The following is a 25,993-nucleotide window of genomic DNA, read 5'->3' as shown; positions in this document are numbered from 1 at the left end:
CACTCTTTTCCGTTTTATATATCGGTTAACCTTAACCACTAGCTTCTCTAAACTGCATTTCCACTGCAGATTCAGAAAGCTGCAAGTCTTTACACAAATCTCCATCCAGTCTGACCTCATTACCTCTCCCACCATTGACAGATCGCTTCTATCACCTCTAATTCACCTGTCATCTATTCCATCAACATGGGTGCACTATATACTCTCTCACCTTGGTCCTCAGAATCTGACCATGATCAGCCCCAACACCAGCATCACCAGGCACACCAGTAGCACCAACAACTGCACCAACCTTCTCCGCAATCACCTGATGCTACACAGGATAGAGGGCATCAGGAGCTGACCACATTGCTGCCCAGGATGCCAGGGATGGCCTCACCATGGCTACATTTACCTCACTTGAAGCTGCACACCCTGCTGTCATATGGTGTGCCAGGTTGGCACCACCCCTCACCAACACCATAAAGCATCCCTGCATGCCCATGCCATTCCTTTCACACTCATCACCATTGCGGGTCTCACCAATCACTGCAACAAACTAAGCCACTTCCAAAGGTGCACACACATCTGTCCAAGATTTTAATGTTTGAGAGCACCTTAACAGAAACTTCACATGAGCATTGACTAATTGAAGAGTGGCTAATGAGATGGGGATGGGATAATATAGATAGAGAGGGATGGGTGGAGGTGCAAGGTCATTTGGTGTGAGTAAGGATGTCCAGGAGTAGGGTCGGGAAGGCAAAGTGATGGGGATGTGATGAGTGGCACAGTAGGATGAGGTTGAGTGAGGCTTTGCAGTAACGTTTTGTGATCTACCGAGATAATTGAAAGGTTTGCATCACTGCAACCAGGTATTCCTGATGACATCCCTCCTATGCAATGTGCAACCAGGCTTCATTGGTCTCTTGGGGAGGTCTCTTCCGCGCATTGAAAGGTTAAAGAACCTCCCTACATGCTGTGACTCCCTCCATAAGCATGTGGAGGAAGTCAGGGGAGAGCCCAGGGAAGCTGTGCACCTCTGTGCAGTGTTTGTCAGTGTTTGCAGCAAATCAATACTGTAAAACACTGACAGCACAAATGTCAAAGTAAATTTATGCATGGTCTCTTTCAGGAAACTGGCTGATGATGCGTCATCAAATGACGTCATCAGACCCGCTTCCTTCAATTGGCTAGGAAATTTGATGGGCGGGCTTAACAAGCCCAATCAGGGGAAAGTCATGTCAGAGGCTGGGATGGAGCCAGCAGCAGGGCTATGTCCCGCCCCTGATGTCGCCCGCCATGGACCTGCCGAGGTGGGGAAAACCGCGGCCCAACTTTGATGTCAGCTAACAATTGGAATTTGATTTGTCTTCACCCCTCATAAGAGAGAAGGAAAGTCAAAAGGGAATCGCATCAGGCGTCCCCTACACACCTTCTAGTATTTAGTGTCAAAACAGCCCTGGGAGACGGGACCCATCTGCCCTCCAAGCTGGTGAAAGTGTGTGATACAGAATTTTTTATGATTGACCTACTTACTTTATCATTGTGAGGAAATGTTTTTGTCTATAAATAGTTAATAATTTACCAATTATGCTACATATTCTGTTGTATTTGATCTGGGTTTTTTGTATTGCTTTAAAGAATGTTGCACGAGTATGAAACATTTTCATTTAAATCCTAAAAGTGAGAAATTAGGTAATGCAGTGAGTTAGAGTGTAACCTTTTGCCTCTGATGACATGAAGGGTTCCCCTGTCTGTTGGCTCTAAGGGCCCTCCACAGCACAAAACTGCCCCTAATTTGGAACTAAAATGCCAATTTGCTTAAGTATGCTTAAAGTTACACTGAAGATGTTCCTCGCCCCAGTACTGACATTCTTCGCTTTGATCAGAAAGTAAAGAAAGACTTGCATTTCTATAGCGCCTTTTATGACCACTGGATGTTCCAAAGCATTTTACAGCCAATTAAGTACTTTTTGAAGTGTAGACTCTGTTCAGCACAAAGTTCATACAAAAAAGCCCACAAAGAGCCCCTTCCATAAAGATGCTGGTGTTGCCAAGTCTTGTATATTGACACTTAGAGTGAAATCAAAAACATATATGTGATGAATAATGGTGAAAGGGGTAAGAGGCAAAAATAAATCTTTAAAAGTTGTTTCTGAGTCATTTTTAGATAGTAAGAGTATTGTTTTTATATTATTCTCAACCAGCTTTTGGCCAAAATGAATGTCACGATCCTGGCATTCCAGTCAATGGAAGACGCTTTGGTGATATTTTCCTCTTGGGAAGTTCTGTGTCTTTCCACTGTGATGAAGGCTTTATTAAAACACAAGGATCTGAGACCATAACCTGTATCATGCAGGAGGGAAATGTCATCTGGAACTCTGCTGTCCCGCGATGTGAAGGTAACTACTGCAAATGGCATGTTTATTCAGGGAAGGCGAAGAAATAGGATTCATTTATACCTCAATGTAACTTTGGTTACTCTTTTATAATGATAAAGACATTTATATAGCACCTTTCATGACCACCGGAGGTCTCAAAGCGCTTTACAGCCAGTGAAGTACTTTTGGAACGCAGTCACTGTTGTAATGTGGGAAACGCGGCAGCCAACTTACGCACAGCAAACAGCAATTTGATAATGACAAGATAATCTGTTTTTGTTATGTTGATTGAGTGATAAATAGAAATAAATCCATTTTACCCTATATTGTAATAGATTGTTCATTGAAATTCTATCTGAAAGTACGGAATAGAATTACAGAAATTGACCAGTCAGAAGATTCCATTCAGCTCATCATGCCTGTTCCAGCTCTCTAAAAGGACTAACCATTGAAGGGGTTATTTTAGCTATTGGACAACTGGCTGGTAGAATGGATGGGCCGGCTGCCCAATCCCTCTGGCAGGAGTAATTTTGAGGGTGGGACTTCGTTAAATGCCATTGGCGAGCTGCATAACCTTAATGAACAACCCGCTGCAACTTACTCACTCAAGGTCAATGCAATATTGTGTGGCCCACAGGTTGACCCAGGCACTAGGAAGATAGGTCTTGGGGTGCGGGGGTAAAGGGGAAGGTGCTTGTGGTGGCAATGGTCCACGTTATTCTAATGAGCTCGATGACAAACTCCTGTTCTTCTTGGGCACATAAAATAATTATACACTTCCCTTTTTCGGGCCTTTTCCTCTTGACCATCAGGTTTTACTGAGCATGCTCTACGCAGTAGATCACTGAATTGTATCGAAGTCTGTGTATGCCATATTCCCTGTAGTCTCATTCCTTGGCCTTTTCTCCATACATATATCGATTATTTTCAAATATATAACCTCTTCCCTGTTAAAAGATACTTTGGATTCTGCTTTCACCTCTCGAGCCTGCTTCAGAGCAAGTTCAGGGGCCGTATGGTCTACTCCTGCTCTTATTTCTTATGTTATGTTCCACCACTCTTTCTGGTAGGACCATTCCCTAACAACCCTCTCTGTAAAAATAAGTACGCTTTCTAAACTTTGCTTTTGTTTTTTTAATGATGATCTGAAGTTGATAACTTCTAGTTACTGAATCATTGCCCAATGGAAATAGTTGTTCTTATTTATCTTATCAAAATGTCTCAATCAGATCTGCATTTAAACTTCATTTTTCTAATGAAAAGCGCCCCAGTTACTTTAGTGTCTCCTCCATAACTAAAAGCGCTCATCTCTGCTATAACCTTAGTAAGTCTCTACCCTGTCCATCATTTTATTATCCTTCCTAAAATAGGGTGCCCAAAACTGGACACCATGGCTTGTAGGGGCAGGGGGAGGGCCGAGGAGGGTGGTGGGGGGGGGTCGGGGTGGGGCGAGGGCGGTGGTGCTGGAAAGCAGTTGGGTGACCCAGGAGAAAAGGTTTCTTGGCCTGATCTCAGTTTCCCACCCGTAGCCAGCCTGATGGAGAGGTTGGCTGGCTGTGGCACCAGGCCACAGAGAGGAGAAGGGGGGTGGGATAGGGGGATAATCAGAGGCCAGAAGGGTGTGATTGAAAGGTGATCGGGGGCCCAGAGGGACGTGGTTGGAAGGCCGGAGGATGATCGGGAGCGGAGGGAGAAGGCCAGAAGGCCAGACGGGAATCGGGGGCCAGAGGGGAATTGGGGGACGGAGGGGTCGTTGGAGGCCAGGGATGGGGTCAGGGACTGGAGGGGGATTCGGGGGGGGTGGGGAGCGGGTGCTGAGAATGGAAGGACTGAATGGATTGGAGATCGGATGTCGGGTGGGGGGGATGGAGGGCATTGTCGGATATATCGGAGCGGGGAGAGTGGTGGGGAAAGGAGATCGGAAGGGACGGGGAGGGTCTCTGATCTTGGGGGAGGTGGTGAGGCAGGAATACTGGATCCAGCAGGTAAGTGGAAAGGCACTTACATCCTGGATCCAGCAGTCCACTCCTCACTTTAGCTGGTGGGTTCCCCGAGGCCTGGAAAACTGCCCCAGCCCATCACCCTCCCCCTGCCCATTGTTAAATTTAAAATGGTGGACCACCAAGAAGCAGAGAGCCTCATTGTATAATCTAAACTGCCAGCCTGCCTTCTGGGAGTGGGTATGCCACCATCCTTCCCTCCCCTGTCCCCGCATCCGTTAAAAGTGAAGTGGGCGGGTTGGGCTCGGGATTCTGATTTTTAAAACTTTAAATAATCACCCGACCCCAAACAATCTGTTTTGGGTGTTAAACCCCGCCCCCCCCAATATTCTAATTTCTGCCTAACCAATGACATATATCGTTTTAGTTTTGCTTTTGTACTCCATGCCAAAGTGTATAAAACCTTGCATCCCATATGCTTTTTTGCAGCTTTATTAATTGTCGCCCAATTTTTAAAGATTTATTTATATGAACTCCTAAGTGTCTCTGCTCTTCGACCCTTTTTCGCCTAAAGTTTCGCCTTTTAGTGTGCATTTCCCCAAGATATATCACCTCATTTATTTTTGCTGCATTTTATTTCATCTAAATGTGTAGCTGCCCAATCGACTACCCTACCCATGTTCTCAAATCACTTGTGGTCCCTCTGCACAGTCAGCCATGCTCCAGATCACAGATATATAGCAACGGTCCGGAGACTGACTCCTGGAGACACAATTGTTTAAATCTGAAAAAAACTCCATGACCACTACTCTCTGTTCCTTGCCCTTTAGCCAAGTTCCAATTTATCCTGCTACATTGCCTTTAATACAACAGGATCCAATTGTGTTTTTTGGGCCACTGCCTCGTGAAGACTGCTGGTCAGCCACCCATTCCGGCAGCAAAAAGGCCCCATCATCATTTAAATTTTGCAGACAAGGTGCAGGGTGCCAAATAGGCATTCTGGAGTAGCTTGCTGGGTTGAGGCCTCAAAATCGGGCCAGGGTAGGTGTCAGCAAGGTAAGTTTCGACAAGAGCAGACATTGACGACGGAATTCAACACGGCCTCCAGTGCGCCAGTGCAGCCTTCGGCCGCCTGAGGAAAAGAGTGTTGGAAGACCAGGCCCTAAAATCTGCCACCAAGCTCATGGTCTACAGGGCTGTAGTAATACCCGCCCTCCTGTATGGCTCAGAGACATGGACCATGTACAGTAGACACCTCAAGTCGCTGGAGAAGTACCACCAACGATGTTTCCGCAAGATTCTACAAATCCCCTGGGAGGACAGACACACCAACATTAGCGTCCTCAACCAGGCCAACATCCCCAGCATTGAAGCATTGACCACCCTTGATCAGTTCCGCTGGGCAGGCCACATTGTCCGCATGCCAGACACGAGACTCCCAAAGCAAGCGCTCTACTCGGAACTCCTTCATGGCAAAGGTGGGCAGAGGAAACGTTACAAGGGCACCCTCAAAGCCTCCCTGATAAAGTGAAACATCCCCACTGATACCTGGGAGTCCCTGGCCAAAGTGGAGGAAGTGCATCTAGGAGAGCGCTGAGCTCCTCGAGTCCCATCGACGAGAGCATGCAGAAATCAGATGGAGGCAGCGGAAAGAGCATGCGGCAAACCTGTCCCACCCTCCCTTACCCTCAACGACTATCTGTCCCACCTGTGATAGGGGCTGTGGTTCCCGTATTGGACTCATCTTAAGAGTGGAAGCAAGTCTTCCTCGATTCCGAGGGACTGCCTATGATGATGATGATGATGATGATGATGATGATTTGAGAGGGATTTCTGGGGCAGCAGCAGCCGTCCAGATTATTTCCGTGGGCCTCAGGGGAACGGTCCTTGTCCTCTGGGGCTCACGAAAATAATTCAACACTTACTCTTAGCGGGTCTCTTCAGTTCCATCGCTCGAGGAACTGGTCGGAATATGCACGGCACAGACTTGTACCAGTTCCAACCTGAAATGGGAATTGGATGCTATTTAGGTCAGAGGACCCCAATCTCCATGTTAAAATTGGACTATCACCTGAAGCAGGCAGGTGGCGGTAAACTCTTTCAAAATGTTAACAGGTTTGATTTGTGTCACTCTTTATGTGTGAGAAAGCCTCTTTATCTTTCTTTACTCCTTGACTTGATAGATTTGGGTGAGATCAGGGAAATTCATTTTATGAGAAATCGCTGGCATGCTGTGGCACACTTGAGCAGCATGCTAATCCATCAGGCCACCTCGGCTTGACCTGTGTTGCCCTGTTGATTCGTTAAGAACTCTTTTATTGCTGTGAAGTCTTTAGAAATAACAGAGGATACATTGGGGGCGATTTCAATCCTACTTGCTCAGCAGAAACCTGGCGGGTGGGCGGTTAACTGCTCTGGCTCTTACCTGTCCGAAAACTGCCATGGCTGCAGTATCTGGAATTTTAACTTGCTCTTCTGAGCAGGCAGCAAGGACACACGCCCGGAGCCAACAGGGTCCTCCTTTACATATACATGTTACGGCCCAATTACGTCATTTTACGTCATTGTAATTTTACCTCAGGGCCGAGCAAGGAATCCACCTCGAGTTAAAATCGGGGCCAATGTTATTGTTATGTGCAAAAGTTGATTGCTTTGAAGGAAGAAGTTGTTTGTATTTAAATGGAGTTCTGTCTTTTTGTCTTTTATCTGACAGCACCATGTGGTGGCCATTTGACAGCACCTAGTGGTGTAATTCTATCTCCAGGATGGCCAGGATATTACAAGGACTCATTGAACTGTGAATGGGTGATTGAAGCACAACTACGACATTCCATCAAAATAATATTTGACAGGTTATTCATTTTCAATTCTTATAACTAAAAGTAAATTGACCTTTAACCCTTTTATCATTGCCTGTCTCAAAATATGCATTTTTTTTATTAACACCAGAAGCAGGATTAAATTGCAAATGTTGAAAAATTGAACTATGAATCTCAAATATATTTGTCCAATAGTTCAGTCGACAGCTAGCACTCTAATTTTATATTATAGCAAGGTTTCAAAGAATCAAATTTTGACAGCCTGTTAATATAATGGGAAAAAATACTGTAATCCTGATGATCTGCCACGAGGCATTACTCGCACATTTATTAATGGTGCAGAACTGGAGAATATTACAGCATAGAGACAAGCCATTTGGTCCATCATCTGTATTTTAAAAAAATTCTCCAAGAGGCTTCTAGTCTAAATGTCACTTTTTTACCCACTCCCCAGATCCTTTAATATTCCTCTTTTTCAAAAAATGATCTAATTCCATTTAAAATAATTGATGGATTCCACTTCTACAATGGTTTATGTCAGAGAATTCCCCTTTCAAACCATTCACATATATCCTGTTTGTTAATCGTATCATAGGTTTTTCAAAGAGTCCCTGAATCCACCTGCTGGAAGTTCCATTTTTGAATTTGAAACCACTTCCAGAATTTAACAGTGATGGAATTCAAACCTTGCTTGAAATAAACTAAGATTTGCAATCCCAGAGATGTTCCTGCACTTCGTCTTAAGTGTAAATCAGCAGAGAGTGCTGGTGTATTCTGGAAACTGTGGGAAAAATGCAGTTGAAGTTAAATGTGAAAAACACCATCAAAGAGGAAGTTCATTTCACAGAATTAAATCATAATCCTTCAACGTAAGCATAGACATCTCTATGACAACTGGGCCGAGAAATTCGTCTCGAGCGTTGGCGAAAAACGAGCGGTGTCAGTTCGGCCGCCGGTTATACGCAGTGCCTGATATTCAGCTCCATTGCGGGAATTGAATTTCAGGTGTAACATATAACGGGCAGCCATCGAATTCTCCTACACGATCATGACATGAATGGACTGTTGTCATCAGCTGATTGTTCCTATTCTGTAAGTGGTTTCCCTTAGGTGTTTTCGAAGCACCCCCACTTTACAATAGTTCTAGCGCTGGGAGTGATTACTGTACTGAACAGATGAATGAGTCAGGGATGAATACCTTGGTCTCAACCGGCAATGCTTTTATTAAAGTTAAAACACACACCTGCACCCAGTAAAACCACGCACACCCTGGTATGTAAAACAAACATATGCAGTACAATACACAGTTTGGCCCATCTAAACAGGCCCCTATCGCAAAGTACCCATGTCTAAAACCTCCCCTGAAAACCTTTATGGATTGGGAAAATGCACAATACCCCCTCACACTGTGGCTGTGATCTTAAAATAAAGATGCGTGTGCAGAGATGATGCTCACCGATCGTTGGCTTACTCACTGCTTCTCCGAATGAAAAACGTGTCTCTTCTGGTTTTCTTCTCTCCGTCCCATACAGAGGGCTTGGTCCTTGTAGAGCCAAAGCGAGCGAGACCAAGAGAGCGAGCTGTGGCCACACAGCCTCTTTAATATCCCAAGTTCGTTTGCGTTTTCAGGCTGAATAAAGTTTGTTTCGAGGCTTCCTGTGGGTGTCTTCTTTTGGTCCAATAAAGTTTCCTTGTTCTCGTGGCTTCCTGTTTTGAGTCCAGTGATGAGTTTTCGCTTCCGACTGGTCTGGGCTTAATGGCTTTCTATCGTTCTGGTATCTCATCCAGGTAAAGGCTCGATCACTGATCTACATTTGATGAGTTCACATTGCTTAACAATGGACTCTCATCACCTGCAATGAATTGCCTTATCTTGGCCATTGTCTTCCCAGAACTCCTGCCCATCATTCTCAGTCCAACATGGAGCAGTACCTGGGCCCCTTCCACAAATAGCTTCCAGCTTTTTCTGCGGTGAGAAAAATATTCAAACGCAATGTCCATACAATGTCCAATAAATCCTTGGAGATTCGATGCTTACAGTCCTTACAATTCATAGAACCTTAGACATTTTACAGCACAGAAGGAGACCATTTATCTTCCTAATCCTCTTTTCCTTACCTTGTCTCGCATTTGGTGCAGAAAAGTATACCGAAATTACCATGTGTTTTTCAATCTCATGCCTAATTCCTTAAAGTCCCTTTTCCAAACCTCAATTGTTCCAACATGGACCGTGACTTTTGGCTATTCTCCCTCCCTTCTCGGAGTTCTGCGATGTCCTTCACCCTATCATCACAGAGGCACTGGACTATTCACAACTACAAAAAAAGGTTGTCTATAATCCTGACTTTTGAATCATCCACTACTACCTGCCTCTCACCCCTCTCGGTAGTAGTCCCTATTCCATGATACCACAATGTTGCGCGGGCCAACCTTCCTCTGAGTCACTGTCCACCTCACACTTGTTCAACTCTATGAGGTAGATTTCCAACTTTCACCTCTACCTGGGGAAAAAAGTATTTATCTCAGTTAACTAGACTACATTTAAACTCAAATCTCAGAAATCAAAGTTCAGTATGTTAACCCACTGTGCCAATCAAATCCAATTCTCTTTTCCACATAAGAAGGTTCTTCATGGGGCTTTTTTCTTGAAAAGGATTGAATGGCTCCTTTTGAACTGCGTCATTTCATGGATCCCAGCATGTAACTTGTGTAGTCAGGTCACTGCAGTACATTTATGTACTTACTTATCTTAAATTTGTCAAATAGTCCTTGCTATCATACATGGTACAACACAACCAAAATACACAGTGGGACTCAGTTATATGCTATAAAATAAATGCTGGTAAATCAAACATGACTAACTCACTTTTCCTTCAGACTGCTGAGACTCAATGGTTTATTTTGTCAATTCTCTGCATCAGTCATATTTATTTAAATTGTTATTTTACTAAGATGTGGGCACTTAACTATGTGGCTTGAAGGACCGAATGGCCTACTCCTGCACCTATTTTCTATGTTTTTCTATGTTTCCCTTGTTAGTCATTATGAATATTGATCTAACTTTAAAAAAAAGCACACAGAAAATCAGTGTACCTTCTTCAAATTTATTTTTTATACAAATTTCATATAATTATTCAAATTAGAACTTTAGAAATGTCAGCACTCCCTTTGATGGCTCAGTTGTCAAATGCTGGGCCTGGTATGGTACTGAGTCTTATGAATCAGGAAAGCTATAAGTTTTGAGCCCTGATCTGTACTGTCTTAGCTCAGACATTGAATAGCATTGCTAAAATATTGTCTCTGCCATGGGCTCAGGATGTTGGGTAAGGCCAATTATCATCATCATAGGATCATAGGTAGTCCCTCGAAATCGAGGGAAATTTGCTTGCACTCTAAAAGTAAGTTCTCAGGTGACTCCAATACGGGAATTATAGTCTCTGTCACAGGTGGGACAGAGAGTTATTGGAGGAAAGGGTGGGCGGGGAGTTTGGTTTGCCGCACGCTCCTTCTGCTGCCTCAGCTTGCTTTCTGCATGCTCTCGGCGACTAGACTCGAGGTGCTCAGCGTCCTCCCGGATGCTCTTCCTCCACTTAGTGTGATCTTTGGCTATGGACTCCCAAGGGAGGACAGATGTACCAATGTTAGTGTCCTCGATCAGGCCAACATCCCCAGCATCGAAGTAAGGCCACTTAGATGAGGTAATGGAGAGCTGCTTTTGCACGAGTCAGTTCCTTCAGGAGAGAAGGAGACAAGAGCAACAATGCACAAAGCAATGCATGCTGTTGACTGAAGATGTATCTTTAAGTAAATCATTTGTACTCTTGTTCTATTTTTAATTTTGATTAGGGGTAGGGTTAATGCTTACATTAAGGAAATCTGCTCAAATTTCAAGTATGCTGTACAAGAGAAAGTCATGTTATATGTTACACAAATAGGCATGTTGATTTTAAATATTCATCTCCCCCTGGCTTGGGACACAGGATAGAAAAATATCACTGGAACTAAATATATCAAAGGTGGAAGGGTAAGGCTGGGGTATTAACGTAAGCCAGAGTCAGAGCTTTATTTCCAGTCTGCTACATTCCCCTTAGGGAAGTTATGTTTTGTTGGACTAACTAACATCTTGACTCTCAAATATTTAGTTGAATATTAGGATTCCTATCTTGGGAAAAATTTGTGATGTGCAATTATATCTGTGAAAGCTGTTAATTTATTTGTGATGCTCAATTCCCCTTCAGTGAACAATTAACTCTGTTGCACCTCTTTCCCTCAGATCTACATTTGAAATTAAAGTCTCTCTTGATGCAAACAGCAGCCTCTTTTGAGCATTGTACCAAACTGTTTCATTAAGCCTGCTTAAAAATGATCACCCATGCATGTCTGTCTATTTATTTATCTTTTTGACCTTGTTGGTGTAGTTACATTTAAGAAAAATCATCTGACAAAAGAGAGGCTTTTAATGCAGTAATATCTAGCAAGTCTTGAGGCCTGAATTTATGCACCGAGATGCGACAATTTGAAAATTTAACGCGTTGGTCTGAAATTGCTTTTTTGCTTTTTAGCATAGGTGTTAAATGGTTTAAAATAAATTGGACGAAGACCTTTGTTGAAACAGTGGAAAAAGAAATTTCAGACAAATACATTAAAGCATTCATTCATTAGTATTCCATTGTATAATATTAGAAGCATGATGTCTATTTTGGCCACCAACTCTTACATTTCACTGCATACATTTAAGACAAATTATATAAATGCAGATCAGTTGCATCAAATTAAACTACAGTGCTTTGATTTTTTTTTTGTCCAATTTTAGATTCATACTTGGCATTCATGATAGCCAGTAAAATTTACAGTTTGAATGCCATAACCCAGATTCTGAGAGCCTTGCTTCACTGTCAGAAGCCCAGTAGGATGGGACATCTGCCTGCTTGCCTGCTAACCCCCCACCTTAATCGCATCCAATACTTCAGGGATGATGTGGGCAGGCATCTATGCTGTTAACAATGCTACTGGGGCATCTGGCCTATGGGGACAGTGGGATGTCATTACCGGTTGTGCGGTGATCCGGGGCGCTACCCCTGGGGCATGGCGCTGCTGCGGCAGCACCTCCACAAACTCCACGCCAATTTCCCGGGAGGCAGCAGCGATACCACCTCCCCACCCAACCCGGGCGAAAAGTGTCTTGCCACTTGCCAGAAAAGTATCCCCCGGAGGCACTCACAGGCCTCTGAAAAAGGGGGAATTTCATCCCCAGAATTTTGAATGCTGGTTGCTCAGTTAAATGAATTGGTCACTCTCTGAATGGCAGTCCATCAAGATCGATTGAGGTTTGGATATGACCTAGTGGTCCCCACTTACAGCTACTATAAGGGCACTACAATTGCTTCATAAAGGCACCCCTTTATGACTGGTAGAACCAGGAGGATTTCCAGGAAGCCTGGCACGTCAGAACCTGGGATGGAGGGAAGGGGGAAAAGAGAAGCCAAAGGGGATAAAGGCAGAAGAAGCCCCCTACCCCTTCATTATTGGAATTTCTCAGTAAGATGAGGGAAGAGGAGAAACTAGTTCCATCGTGAACTCCTGCTCCCAGCCTAGATTGTGCTAAATTCCCACACTAAATGGGCCTGAATTTCGAAACATACATCTTTTTCATTCATGTTCTTACACCCTTTCCTCTCCTGAAAGAGGTGACTGGGGAAAGATTTCACAGTCAGCAAAAGTTCTCTGTTACCTCATCCAAGTGCTGTTCTTTACGTGTGAGCCTGATCCTTGAGTGTCGTCAGCTTAGCAAGCCATGTGAGTCAGCATAGCCAAGCCTGTCCTGTCCTGATCTGATATCCATGTGTGCAGTTCCAGGAGAGGTCACTAGTTAGTGATGGTTAATTGTTTCCATCCCTGTGTCAGGGAAGCTGAGGTGAATTATATACCCTCATGAAGACCCAATTGAAATTGCTCAATGAAGCACAGGGCAGGCATCAAACCTGAGACCTCTATGGACGACCTATATCAGGACTATACGATACAGCTCATTTGCCCATGAACCCTTTGGGCGAGTCTTGCTGTCCATAATGTAAGAAACCTGAGAACTCCAAGAAACATGTATATTAATCGATTCATCACACAGATTTGAAGAATTAAAACTAATTCATAGGGGGTCATTTTAACTGAACTCACCAGGCAGGAACCCCACAGGATCAGGTAGAATGGTGGTTTCATACCCTGTCTAATATTGCTCTATAAGGACTTCAATGGAGAGTAAAATCGGGCAGGCTGTAAAACCAATATTACATCCGATCCCATCAGTTTCCCAGTGGGCGGGTTAGATTAAAATTGCACTGAGAGTGTGGGGTAATTAAAATTACATTATTAGGGTGTGGGGTAATTACAGCCACAATTATAGGACATAGTAATTCAAATCAATTTATAGCACCCGGTGATTTTATTTTTTATGTACTAATTCTATTAAAATTTGTTAATGTAAATCAGCAGCTTTATTTTGTTTGAGATCAGCATATCTCAATTAGATAGATTGTCGATCGTGCAATTTAAAAAGAAAATTTAGACATTTTTATTTGATCACTGGCGTATTTTCAAAGTATTATAAGGGTTGTAATATAGAGCAATGTGTGCATTATTGTGTCTGGCCATTTCCCCAGAGCAAGTGTTTGTAAATGAGTAAATTAATTTAATTGTTCTTTTCTTATCACAGGTTTCAAACTGAAGTTAATTACGACACTTTAGAAATCCGGGATGGGCCTGTTAATTCATCGCCTTTAATAGGAGAATACCATGGTACTCAAGCACCTCAGTTTCTGATCAGCACTGGCAATCACATGTACCTTCTGTTAACTACTGACAACAGTCGTTCAAGTGTTGGTTTTCAGATTCGCTATGAAAGTAAGTTCCTTTCATCTTCCTCAAAGAGAATTGGTTGTTTAAACAATGCCACAGGGCCTCGGGTGAACACTGATGCTGTATTCATATTAGCTAATTCTTCAAATAGAAATAGTTTGGGCTCCTGGTGCAATAGAATCTGCCCAGATTTTGTTATAAGGAGGGCTCTATTGCTTCAGTAGCAACAAGCAAACAGGTGGGCATAATTGTTTAAATGTCATGGTTTGCAGCTTTATGTACCGACCGACTCTGGGATTTTTTTCCTGATGGAATGGTTAACCGTACAGGCTGTCCTGCACCACGAGAGGACATATTTACATTGATGCAGGGCTGCTGTTAACTTTGGAGGGATGAGGTTTTGGTTTGATTTGTACCAACAGGACATGAACTGAATATATCAACATCTCCCTGCAGAAATTTCAAAATGTGTTTTTTTTAATGTATATGTATTTTGTTTCCAAGCTCTCTAAATGGTTTCTGTTATGTATGGAGAAAGAGTCAGATTGAACACTGTGAGCTCAAAGTAAAGTGTGACCTTAGTCTTTTATTGCAGGTCTCCAGAGTGCCTCTCCAACCTGTGAGGTCTCCTTAAATACCTGTGCTCCCAAGGGATTATGCGATCCCTTGGGACTCCAGGGGTGAGCCCTCTGGTGGCTGTGCAGAGTAAATACAAGTTCACAAATATAACAGTTTCCTTCTGCAAATTACAGTTCATTTAGACGGATCAGAAGATATAAGTTGCTGTGGTAAATTTGGGTTACCTTTCGTCACAAGGTTGACGATGCTGAATGAGTAGACTTGTGTTAAATATTTGCCACATGTATTTAAACTCTTGAAGGAGACATATAGCAGAAAAGGGGACAGTGAAATGATCTCGTTCTATCAGATCAAATATTTCATTGACCGAGTTCAGTCAGAACCTCCCGAACATTATTACTCTGACTTAATGCAGAGCACACACTTTAATGCGTTGGTTTGACCGTTCTCCAGTTTGACTCATTAGTACTGAACTTTGCCTGGCACACATGGACTGTCCTGACCTCTTTTAGCAGAGTCAGGACAGGTGAGCACTGCAGCCCATGCTTAATTCAATCAATGTTATGCCTCCAAATCAGGGTGAGCAAATTTTGTGCAATTGTGCCTCGACTTGATTTCAATAAGTGAACATTTGCTGCCCTCAGTTCTTGAACAGTTTTTCCTTTGAGATTAACACAGTAATTTGATTCTGAGAGAATTGTGGATGTGCTAGGTTTTGTATTTCTTGATAAGCCCACATAAAAAGATTAATGGAAACAATCATTTCATGATTGTCCTTTTTTCACTATCTTCTGCCTTTTTTTCACACTGCCATCAGATAGGACTCAGATCAGTTTATACCCTCCGAGTGCAACAGTTCATGTCATCTTCAGAATCACTTGACTTGCTAAGATAAACATGGGGAATAGTGTGACAGACGATTAATTAATGGTGCAAATGTGAAAATCACACACTTTCAATTTAAATGGGAAAAGTGGCATAGTGGTTATGTTACAGTTTTTCCTTTGAGATTAGCACAGTAATTTGATTCTAGTAATCCAGAGGTCTGGACTAGTGATTTTGAGACATGAGATCAAATCCCACCACAGCAGCTGGGGAATTTAAATTTAGTTAATTAAATAAAATCTGGAATACAAAGCTACTCTCAGCAATGGTGACCATAAAATGACTTGATTGTTATAAAAACCTATTTGGTTCACTAATGTCCTTTAGGGAAGGAAATCTGCCATCCTAACCCGGTTCGGCCTATTTGTGACTCCAGACCCACAGCAATGTGGTTGACTCTGAACTGGCTTCTGAAATGGCCTTTGGAATCCACTCAGTTGTCAAGAAGGTGGTTCACTGCCAACTCCCAAGGGCAGTTACGAATGGGCAATAAATGCTGGCTTTGCCAATGACACCCACATCCTGTGAATGAATATTAAAAAAAAGATTCCCTTCAGAATCATATTGCTCAAAAGTTTAAACCGTGCGATATCATACACAAGTGACCTTTAGCTATGGATTCTATGCATAATTGAGTGGACCAGATGAGTTCCCAAATATAAAAATACTTCAATCTGCTTTGAAGACAGGTTTTCCTAGAATTTTTGAGAGTCAAAAAGAAGTGTAATACTGTTTGAGAATACCTCCTGGATAGGGAGAGTGTAGCAAAACAAACAGACAGACATCCACAAAAATAATTCCAAGACATAAGGCTCCAAGTTGTGAGGAAAGACTCATTTCACTATACTTATTTTCATTGGTAAAAAGATTAAGGGAAAATATGAAAATATGATCCAGTTCTTTAACATACAGAAGCATAGATGGTGTAGATGTAAGAGCCCTGTTTGATATATAGATTGAAAGAACTTGCATTTCTATAGCTCCATTAATGACTTCAGGGAGGCCCAATGCACTTTACAGTCAATGAAGTACAGAGAAACATAGAAACATAGAAAATAGGTGCAGGAGTAGGCCATTCGGCCCTTCTAGCCTGCACCACCATTCAATGAGTTCATGGCTGAACATGCAACTTCAGTACCCCATTCCTGCTTTCTCACCATACCCCTTGATTCCCCTAGTAGTAAGGACTTCATCTAACTCCTTTTTGAATATATTTAGTGAATTGGCCTCAACAACTTTCTGTGGTAGAGAATTCCACAGGTTCACCACTCTCTGGGTGAAGAAATTCCTCCTCATCTCGGTCCTAAATGGCTTCCCCCTTATCCTTAGACTGTGTCCCCTGGTTCTGGACTTCCCCAACATTGGGAACATTCTTCCTGCATCTAACCTGTCTAACCCCGTCAGAATTTTAAACGTTTCTATGAGGTCCCCTCTCATTCTTCTGAACTCCAGTGAATACAAGCCCAGTTGATCCAGTCTTTCTTGATAGGTCAGTCCCGCCATCCTGGGAATCAGTCTGGTGAACCTTCGCTGCACTCCCTCAATAGCAAGAATGTCCTTCCTCAGGTTAGGAGACAAAAACTGTACACAATACTCCAGGTGTGGCCTCACCAAGGCCCTGTACAATTGTAGCAACACCTCCCTGCCCTTGTACTCAAATCCCCTCGCTATGAAGGCCAACATGCCATTTGCTTTCTTAACCGCCTGCTGTACCTGCATGCCAACCTTCAATGACTGATGTACCATGACACCCAGGTCTCTTTGCACCTCCCCTTTTCCTAATCTGTCACCATTCAGATAATAGTCTGTCTCTCTGTTTTTACCACCAAAGTGGATAACCTCACATTTATCCACATTATACTTCATCTGCCATGCATTTGCCCACTCATCTAACCTATCCAAGTCGCTCTGCAGCCTCATAGAATCCTCCTTGCAGCTCACACTGCCACCCAACTTAGTGTCATCCGCAAATTTGGAGATACTACATTTAATCCCCTCGTCTAAATCATTAATGTACAGTGTAAACAGCTGGGGCCCCAGCACAGAACCTTGCGGTACCCCACTAGTCACTGCCTGCCATTCTGAAAAGTATCCATTTACTCCTACTCTTTTCTTCCTGTCTGACAACCAGTTCTCAATCCATGTCAGCACACTACCCCCAATCCCATGTGCTTTAACTTTGCACATTAATCTCTTGTGTGGGACCTTGTCGAAAGCCTTCTGAAAGTCCAAATATACCACATCAACTGGTTCTCCCTTGTCCACTCTACTGGAAACATCCTCAAAAAATTCCAGAAGATTTGTCAAGCATGATTTCCCTTTCACAAATCCATGCTGACTTGGACCTATCATATTACCTCTTTCCAAATGCACTGCTATGACATCCTTAATAATTGATTCCATCATTTTACCCACTACTGATGTCAGACTTTTGGAGTGTAGCAGTTAATTGGGCACAACAAACTCCCACAAACAGCAATATGATTATGACCAGATAATCTGTTTTAGTGATATTGGTTAAGGGATAAATAATGAACCAGGACGCCGGGGAGAACTCCCCTGCTCTTCTTCAAAATAGTGCCATGAGATATTTTACGCCCACTTGAGAGGGCAGACGGGGCCTCGGTTTTGTGTCTCAGCTGAAAGACAGCATCTTTGACAGTATTGCACTGAAGTGTCGGATGAGATTAAGTCTCCAGAATGGGATTGCGGCCATAGCACAAGACTAGCAGACACAAGTTTAAATTAAGCTAGAAATGTGGAGACATATTTTTCTCTTACAAGATAATCGGGATACACCAAAAGCAGTTGAGGCAGAGTGACTTAACTCCTTCAGAAAGAAACCAGATAAATACCTGGTTGGTAACAGTATTAGTGGTCATAGGGAGAGGATGGTTAAGGGAGTTCCTGGACTTTTTTTGTCACTAAGACTGAGATCTTCCATTCAGCTGCTTCCCCTGCTGCCCCCACCCCAGTATCCCCATGCCCTTTCTCTAGCATCTCTCCTATTTGCCCTCATGAGCTCTCTGAGCGCAACTTGTCCATGAGATCCACCACCTGCTCCCTTCTCTAGATGGATCATGTTAAGTGTTGAATAACTTCACGAGGTTAAGTACGGTGAGCTAGTTCAGGCATGACCTTACTCCAGTTTATTTACTCTCAAAGTGAGGATTCTACATGGCTGCCAGCAATATATACACAGCTTGCACGTGTCTGCCAGTGACCATTAGGACTCAGACGGTCGCGCCCTCCGGTGGCAGGTAAAACCCAGTTAACATACATAACAAAGCAAATGCCTTAATTTTGTTCCGTGCTTTCTGATGTCCTGCTGGCTAGAAACAATACCATGCATATGTGTGAAACATGTAGGACTGTGAAACTGGGCAACAAGGAATCTTCCTGAAATACTGTCAAAAGTATCGGTCCAACATTTTCCAATCAGACCCGGGGAGAAGTTGGAGGCGACCATCTGAAACAGGCGGGAGCTTCACTGTAAAAAGGAAAAATGGGGAAAAGTGCCGTTCCATTTTGCAGCCAACAATTGTGCAGGAAACCAAATATTCAGAAAGCCCAGGAAAACTGTCGCAAGGAGGTCTTGGTTCCTCTCAGATGTTGAAGGGCTAAAAATTGGAGAGCGCTGGGAAAGTGCCGGTGCCACTGCGAGCCGGAGTTAACGCCTGCCAAAATTGATGGTGTTGGCAGGACCGGGATCACGGTGCCGATTGCAAGGCCGATTTTTGTGGCGGTAGGCCCAGCAGGAGGCCCCAATGTAGCGTGGCCACAGTGTCATTGCAGCAAGAACAGCCTTTTCTTAAAGAAAGGCTGTCACTTTAGAAAGCCGTGTAGGTCCCTTAAAGGGGTACTGCCTTCTAAAATTAAAAGAATAAAATCTATTACAAAATAGGCTGTTTTATCCCTTAAACCTCAACAATCTTCTGATAAAAATTCCCAAATAGCAGTTTTCAGCTCTTAAAGCTGAATTGCCTTCCGGACCTAAAAAAAAATTGGGAAAAGTGCTCCGGCCCTAACACAAATAGCTCAGCAAGTCAGGGAAGGGACACCCAGGGTCTCGCACGTAGCACTCTAATTTGTGCAGGGTGTCAACACTGCAAGAGAGGTCCCGCACCCACAGGGGCCTTCCAGAAAAAAGGATGTGGGACCAGATCACCGAAGTCGTCACTGCCAGCAGGGTCGTCCCCCACCTGGCTCCAGGGATCATGACACTTGTGGAATCAGGACAGCACACATATTGCTACTTCCTCTGACTTTTCGTTGGTGGTGGTGGGGACTGCTTACATATCCAGAGCAAGGCAGGCCCAACCGAGACCTAATTTTGTAAAAGGATTCTCTGACAGGCGATAGACCCCTAATTAACACATTCAAGGGTGCAAATGTCTGCTTTTGGCCTAAAAATAATAGGGTCCATGAATTTAGCAGTAGCGCCAATGCCTGTGCAGATTGGGTGCAGACCGTCCCATCGATAAATTGGTATGTTTTGCTCCTGTTTTCAGCACAAAAAATGGACGCAATGCATGCCAATTCTACCTGTAGCTCGGTTCCAAATTTTGTTCGATAGCACTCCTATGAATTGCCTTGGGACACTTTACTACATTACAGGCATCATATAAATGCAAGTTGTTGTATCTTAACTCCTTTTCCATTAGTACCTTTGCAGAATAAAGATCTATCAATCTCAGTTTTGAAATTTTCAGTTGACCTAGTCTCAACAGCTTTTCAGGGGGAGAGAGTTTCAGATGTCCAGGATCCTTTGTGTGAAGAATTGCTTGTTGACATCACCCCTGAATGGCCGAGCTCTAATTATAACGCTATCCCCCTTGTTCTAGATTCCCTCACCAGAGCAAAGTATTTCTCTCTATTCATCCTATCAAATCCTTCAATTATCTTTGTGATATATTCACAGAGTAAAATACACAGAGCTCCTAACATGGCAGGCAGCTCTCTCGGAAGTCTCCAGAAATCTGCCTAGTTCTGTTTATTATTAACCCTGTACTTGCAGTACACAATACGTCCACATCCACCGTGTGGAGCTACAAACATTACAAGCTTACAGACATTACATTTCTCCCTCCTTAATGAACAAGCCATCATAATAAACATCATACATAACTTTCATGTTTATACATAACACAGGATATACATTTTTTTTTCCATATTTACAAATTTAACTTTACCACTTGTTTTCTGTTTCGAAGAGGATACCTTCGCTCTCGAACAGAACCTTCCAAAATGATCTCGATTTCACACTCATTCAAGGAATGTTTTCCTCAATGGAATTTCCTTGATTTTCATTTGAACTCACTCTAACTTCAGGCTCTTTGTTTTCCTGACTCGGACTCAGAATTTCATTCTGATTTTCTCCTGGATTTGTTTCCAGTACATTGGATTTAGGATTTGCTACTGGTGTATCAAAACTGTCTGATGAGTCAGAAATAATTGAATCATTCCCACCTTCAACTCCTTCCATGTCTGTAGGTAAAATATGATCAATATGAATAAACCTAACCTGTCCGTTATCAAACATCTTTATCAAATATGTGCGAGGACCACATATCTTCACCACTCTTCCTGGTAACCACTTTAACCATTTATGGTAATGGTTTTTCACTCTCACCTTCTGGTTTAATTTCACACTTCTCTCTTTTACTCTACCTCTATCCTGATTCTCTTCCTGTCTTAATTGTGTCTCTTCTACGGACTGTGCTAAATTTGGCTTTAACAACGAGAATCTGGTTTGTGGCTGTCGTTTGAGAAACAACTCTGTTGGTGTTCTACCAGTGGTTGTACGAGGAGTATTTCGATATGTAAACAAAAAATTAGCCAATTTGTGATCAAATGACAACTGTCGTTTCCTTGGATTTGGATCCAACATTTGTTTTATGTTACGGCACGTTTTACAATTTGTATAGTGCGCTGCTGCACCATTCGAAGCAGGATGGTATGGTGGAACCTTGGTATGTTTCACACCATTTTTGCTCGTGAATTGTGCAAATTCTTCTGAATGAAATTGTGGTCTATTATCCGAAACAATCTCTTCAAGGAGGCCAAATGAAGAAAATAATTTTCGTAAAATGTCCAATGTTTTACTTGTTGTTATTTTCCACATTGGAAACATCTCAACCCACTTTGAATGGCTATCAATCACAATGAACAATTGTTGTCCTTCTAACTCAGCAAAATCAATATGTAGCCTTTGCCACACCCTGGGAGGCCATTTCCATGGCTGTAATGGTACTGGTGGTGGTTGCTTGCATACCGATTGACATGTCGTACACTAACTCATGATGTACTCTATATCTTTATCAAGACCTGGCCACCATAAATAACTGTGTGCAAAACTCTTGGTCAAGCACATTCCCAGGTGCTGGTCATGGAGGTCTCCTAATAATTTGGACCTGAATTTATTTGGTATAACCACTCTTGCACCCCACATGATACAATCTTTATCGACTGATAATTCATTCCTGCGAATGAAGAATGGATGTGTATCTTTGTCTGTTACCTGGTTTGGCCATCCATTTGCAATATAATCATACACCTTTGACATCACTGGGTCACGTTTGGTTGCTCAACCAATCTCTTCAGCTGTGACTGGCAGTTCATCAATGTATGAAAAATAAAACACTTCTTCCCTATTGGGTGTAACTTGTGATGGGGAAGGCAATCTAGACATTGCATCAGCATTACTGTGATCAGCTGATCGTCTATATTCAATTTCATATGTATATGCTGACAAAATCAAAGCCCATCTCTGCATTCGGGCTGCATCTAATGTTGGAACTGGGGAATTTGAATGGAGGCTTGCTGTTAGGAGCTTATGGTCCGTAACGATGGAAAACTTACGACCATACAAGTATTTGTGAAACTTCTTGACCCCAAAAATTAATGCCAAAGCTTCCCTTTCAATTTGTGCATAATTACTCTCACTGGCGCTGAGAGTGCGTGAAGCAAAAGCAATTGGTCTCTCCTCGCCACTGCTTAATACATGAGAGATTACTGTCCCCACTCCATATGGAGAGGCATCACATGCTAGCTTAATCTCCTTAGATATGTCATAGTGAACTAACATGGTGCTCTCTACCAATTGCTTTTACACTCCTTGAATGCTGTATCGCATTCTTTTGACCACTTCCAATGGATCTGTTTTTTCAAAAGTTAATTCAGTGGATGTAATACTGTAGCCAAATTTGGTAGGAACTTCCCATAATAGTTCAAACGACCCAAGAATGATCGAATTTCAGTGACATTCCTGGGAGTGGGTGCATTTCTGATTGCATCCAATTTTTTCATGGTTGGATGTAAACCATCTTTGTCTACTCTGTACCCTAAGTACTCCACTGAGTTTTTAAATAACTCACACTTACAAGCAGACACTTGTACTCTGTGCTTCTCTATCCGTTTGAGGACTTCATTCAATATGTTATTATGAATTTGCCTATTTGGTGCTGAAATTAGTATGTCATCCAAATAACATACTACCCCTTCAATACCTTGCAAAATCTGGTTCATCACCCCTTGGAATATGGCAGGGGCGGAAGACACTCCAAACGGTAGCCTATTAAATTGATATAGGCCTAGATGAGTATTTATAGTCAAACATGACTTGGACTCCTCATCTAGTTCAAGCTGTAAGTAGGCATTCGTAAGATCCAGTTTTGAGAAGATCTGACCACCTGTCAGTGTTGTGAACAAATCTTCTATATTCGGCAATGTATTGGGGACATTACCCTCTAGAACCTGGTTTACGGTTACTTTATAATCATCACACAATCTTACCTTACCATCAGACTTAGGTACAACAACAATGGGTGTAGCCCAATTACATCGATCTATCTTACAAATAATGTTCTCAGTCTCTGGTCTTTTGAGTTCTTGCTCAACTTTCTCCTTGAGTGCATATGGTATGGAACGTGGCTTGTAGTAAACCGGTCTAGCGTCCTTCTGTACCCTGACACTTGCATTGAAGCCTTGGGTCGGACTGCCCGTTTCGCAAAACGGATACTTCTTGATAACCTCATCCGTTGATGAAAACCTCGCTTCCCCAGAGAAAATCTTACTCCAATCTAGCTTCAGTGAACTCAACCAATTTCTTCTTAGTAAGGCAGACTTGTCTCCTTTCACTACTATTAGAGGCAAGTTCTGAAATTGATCTTTATCTTTCACCGGTACGGTGATACGACCTACTACAGGAAATTTCTCTCCCGAGTAGCCTCGCAGCTCTATCTTGGATTTCTCCAGTTGAAATTCACACAATTTGTCGTGATATAATGACTCCGGTACTACACTCACGGATGCACCCGTGTCGATTTCCATTGGTATCTTGAATCCCGCAACATCTATGTGGATTTTGATGCTTTCCGAATCGCTGTCCGTTAACCTCGTGCTCCTGATGATGTGTAATTCTAACATCTCCTCGTCCTGTTGCTGTTCTTCCATGCTATATAGTCTCTTGGGATTTCTACTCATAGCTTTGAATGCTGGACTCATAGCTTTGAAAACTGGTTTACCCTTCAGTCGGCATGCCTTCGCAAGATGCCCAGTCTTTCTGCAGAAGAAACACTCTGCCTTCACGTATGGACAACTTTGAGCAATGTGTTGTCCCAGGCACCTATAGCACGACTTCGACGCTCTGGTAGAATTTCCAGTTTCTGAGACTTTCGGCTATGCCCGTCTTTTACCTTGAACCTGCAGGTGATTTACCTCGGTTGACTGATGACCGTAATTATTATTTAATTCTCGGGAATATTGTTCGGCCATGCCCATCGACCTCGCTGTCTGACAAGCAGTCTCAAAAGTCAAGTCATCCGTCATCAATAACTTCCTTCTGATCGCATCCTTTTTTACCCCACAAACAATACGATCCCGTAATGATTGATTTTGAAAGTTTTCAAAATTGCAGTGCTTCGATAGCTTTTTTAATGCTGCGATGTAATCACTGATACTTTTCATCAGCCTTTCGATTCCGAATCCCGAAACAACAGCTTTCAGCAATTTCTAACGATGTTGGGGTTATAGTGCAGCTCCAGCTTCGTTAAAATCTCTTTAGAAACATAGAAAATAAATGCAGGAGTAGGCCATTCGGCCCTTCGAGCCTGCACCGCCACTCAATGAGTTCATGGCTGAACATGCAACTTCAGTACCCCCTTCCTGCTTTCTCACCATACCCCTTGATCCCCCTTGTAGTAAGGACTACATCTAACTCCTTTTTGAATATATTTAGTGAATTGGCCTCAACAACTTTCTGTGGTAGAGAATTCCACAGGTTCACCACTCTCTGGATGAAGAAGTTTCTCCTCATCTCGGTCCTAAATCGCTTACCCCTTATCCTTACACTGTGACCCCTGGTTCTGGACTTCCCCAACATTGGGAACATTTTTCCTGCATCTAACCTGTCTAAACCCGTCAGAATTTTAAACGTTTCTATGAGATCCCCTCTCATTCTTCTGAACTCCAGTGAATACAAGCCCAGTTGATCCGGTCTTTCTTGATATGTCAGTCCCGCCATCCCAGGAATCAGTCTGGTGAACCTTCGCTGCACTCCTTGAATAGCAAGAATGTCCTTCCTCAAGTTAGGAGACCAAAACTGTACACAATACTCACCAAGGCCCTGTACAACTGTCGTAACACCTCCCTGCCCCTGTACTCAAAACCCCTCGCTATGAAGGCCAACATGCCATTTGCTTTCTTAACCGCCTGATGTACCTACATGCCAACCTTCAATAACTGAAGTACCATGACACCCAGGTCTCGGTGCACCTCCCCTTTTCCTAATCTGTCACCATTCAGATAATAGTCTGTGTTGTGTCCTTTGGCTCGTCAGGCACAAGCAGATTTACAAGGGTTTCGTATAATTTCGGACCTGCCTCCGATAAGAAGATCGCTTTCTTACGTTCCAACACAGCCCGGTTCTAGACTGCATTGTCTGGAACTTCGATTATGTTATTTGCAGTGAAATACATTTCTAGCCGATCCACATACGCTTTAAAATCGTTCCCGGTCATGTCTATATTCTCCCAAATGTCCCAATACACCTGCCATTTTATTCTCTAGCTGTTCACACCGTGTGCTGCATTTTACCTCGGATTTTATAGCTTTTTTTCCAAAGACAGAAATTTCCAAAGTCTCTCTGTCGGCTGGCTGAATCCTTCACCAACAAAATTTTAGCTTTAAATCATCCGAAAAATCCCATCTCAGTCGCCAACTGTGATATATTCAGAGAGCACAGCACACACAGCTCCTAACGTGGCAGGCAGCTCTCTCGGAAGTCTCCGGAAATCTGCCTCGTTCTGTTTATTATTAACCCTGCACTTGCTGTACACAATACGTCCACATCCACAGTGTGGAGCTACAAACATTACAGGCTTACAGACATTATAATCTTAAACTCCTCAATTCAATCACCCCTAAATCGTTTATACTCAAGGGAATACAAGTCAAGTCTATGCAAACGGTCTTGATAATTTAACCCTATCAGCCCCTGTTTCATTCTGGTGAACCTGTGCTGCCCCCCCCATCCAAGGCCAATAAATCCTTCCTGAGA

The 25,993-nt window shown here is 43.0% G+C and overlaps 1 protein-coding gene across 1 annotated transcript in view; it reads left to right on the top strand.

Moving 5' to 3' along the window:
* Positions 1 to 25,993, top strand: part of LOC139266579 (CUB and sushi domain-containing protein 1-like) — a 3,131,815-nt gene that overhangs the window by 2,371,359 nt on the left and 734,463 nt on the right. The window contains exons 15-17 of the mRNA XM_070884173.1: positions 2,187 to 2,381; positions 7,014 to 7,152; positions 13,829 to 14,016. Coding sequence (XP_070740274.1) covers positions 2,187 to 2,381; positions 7,014 to 7,152; positions 13,829 to 14,016 — 522 coding nt within the window. The remainder of the gene's footprint in view (positions 1 to 2,186; positions 2,382 to 7,013; positions 7,153 to 13,828; positions 14,017 to 25,993) is intronic.

Source organism: Pristiophorus japonicus, chromosome 7 (genome assembly GCF_044704955.1).
Source record: "Pristiophorus japonicus isolate sPriJap1 chromosome 7, sPriJap1.hap1, whole genome shotgun sequence".
NCBI classification, from domain to species: Eukaryota; Metazoa; Chordata; class Chondrichthyes; family Pristiophoridae; genus Pristiophorus; species Pristiophorus japonicus.
This window is presented reverse-complemented; position numbering and strand designations above follow the sequence as displayed.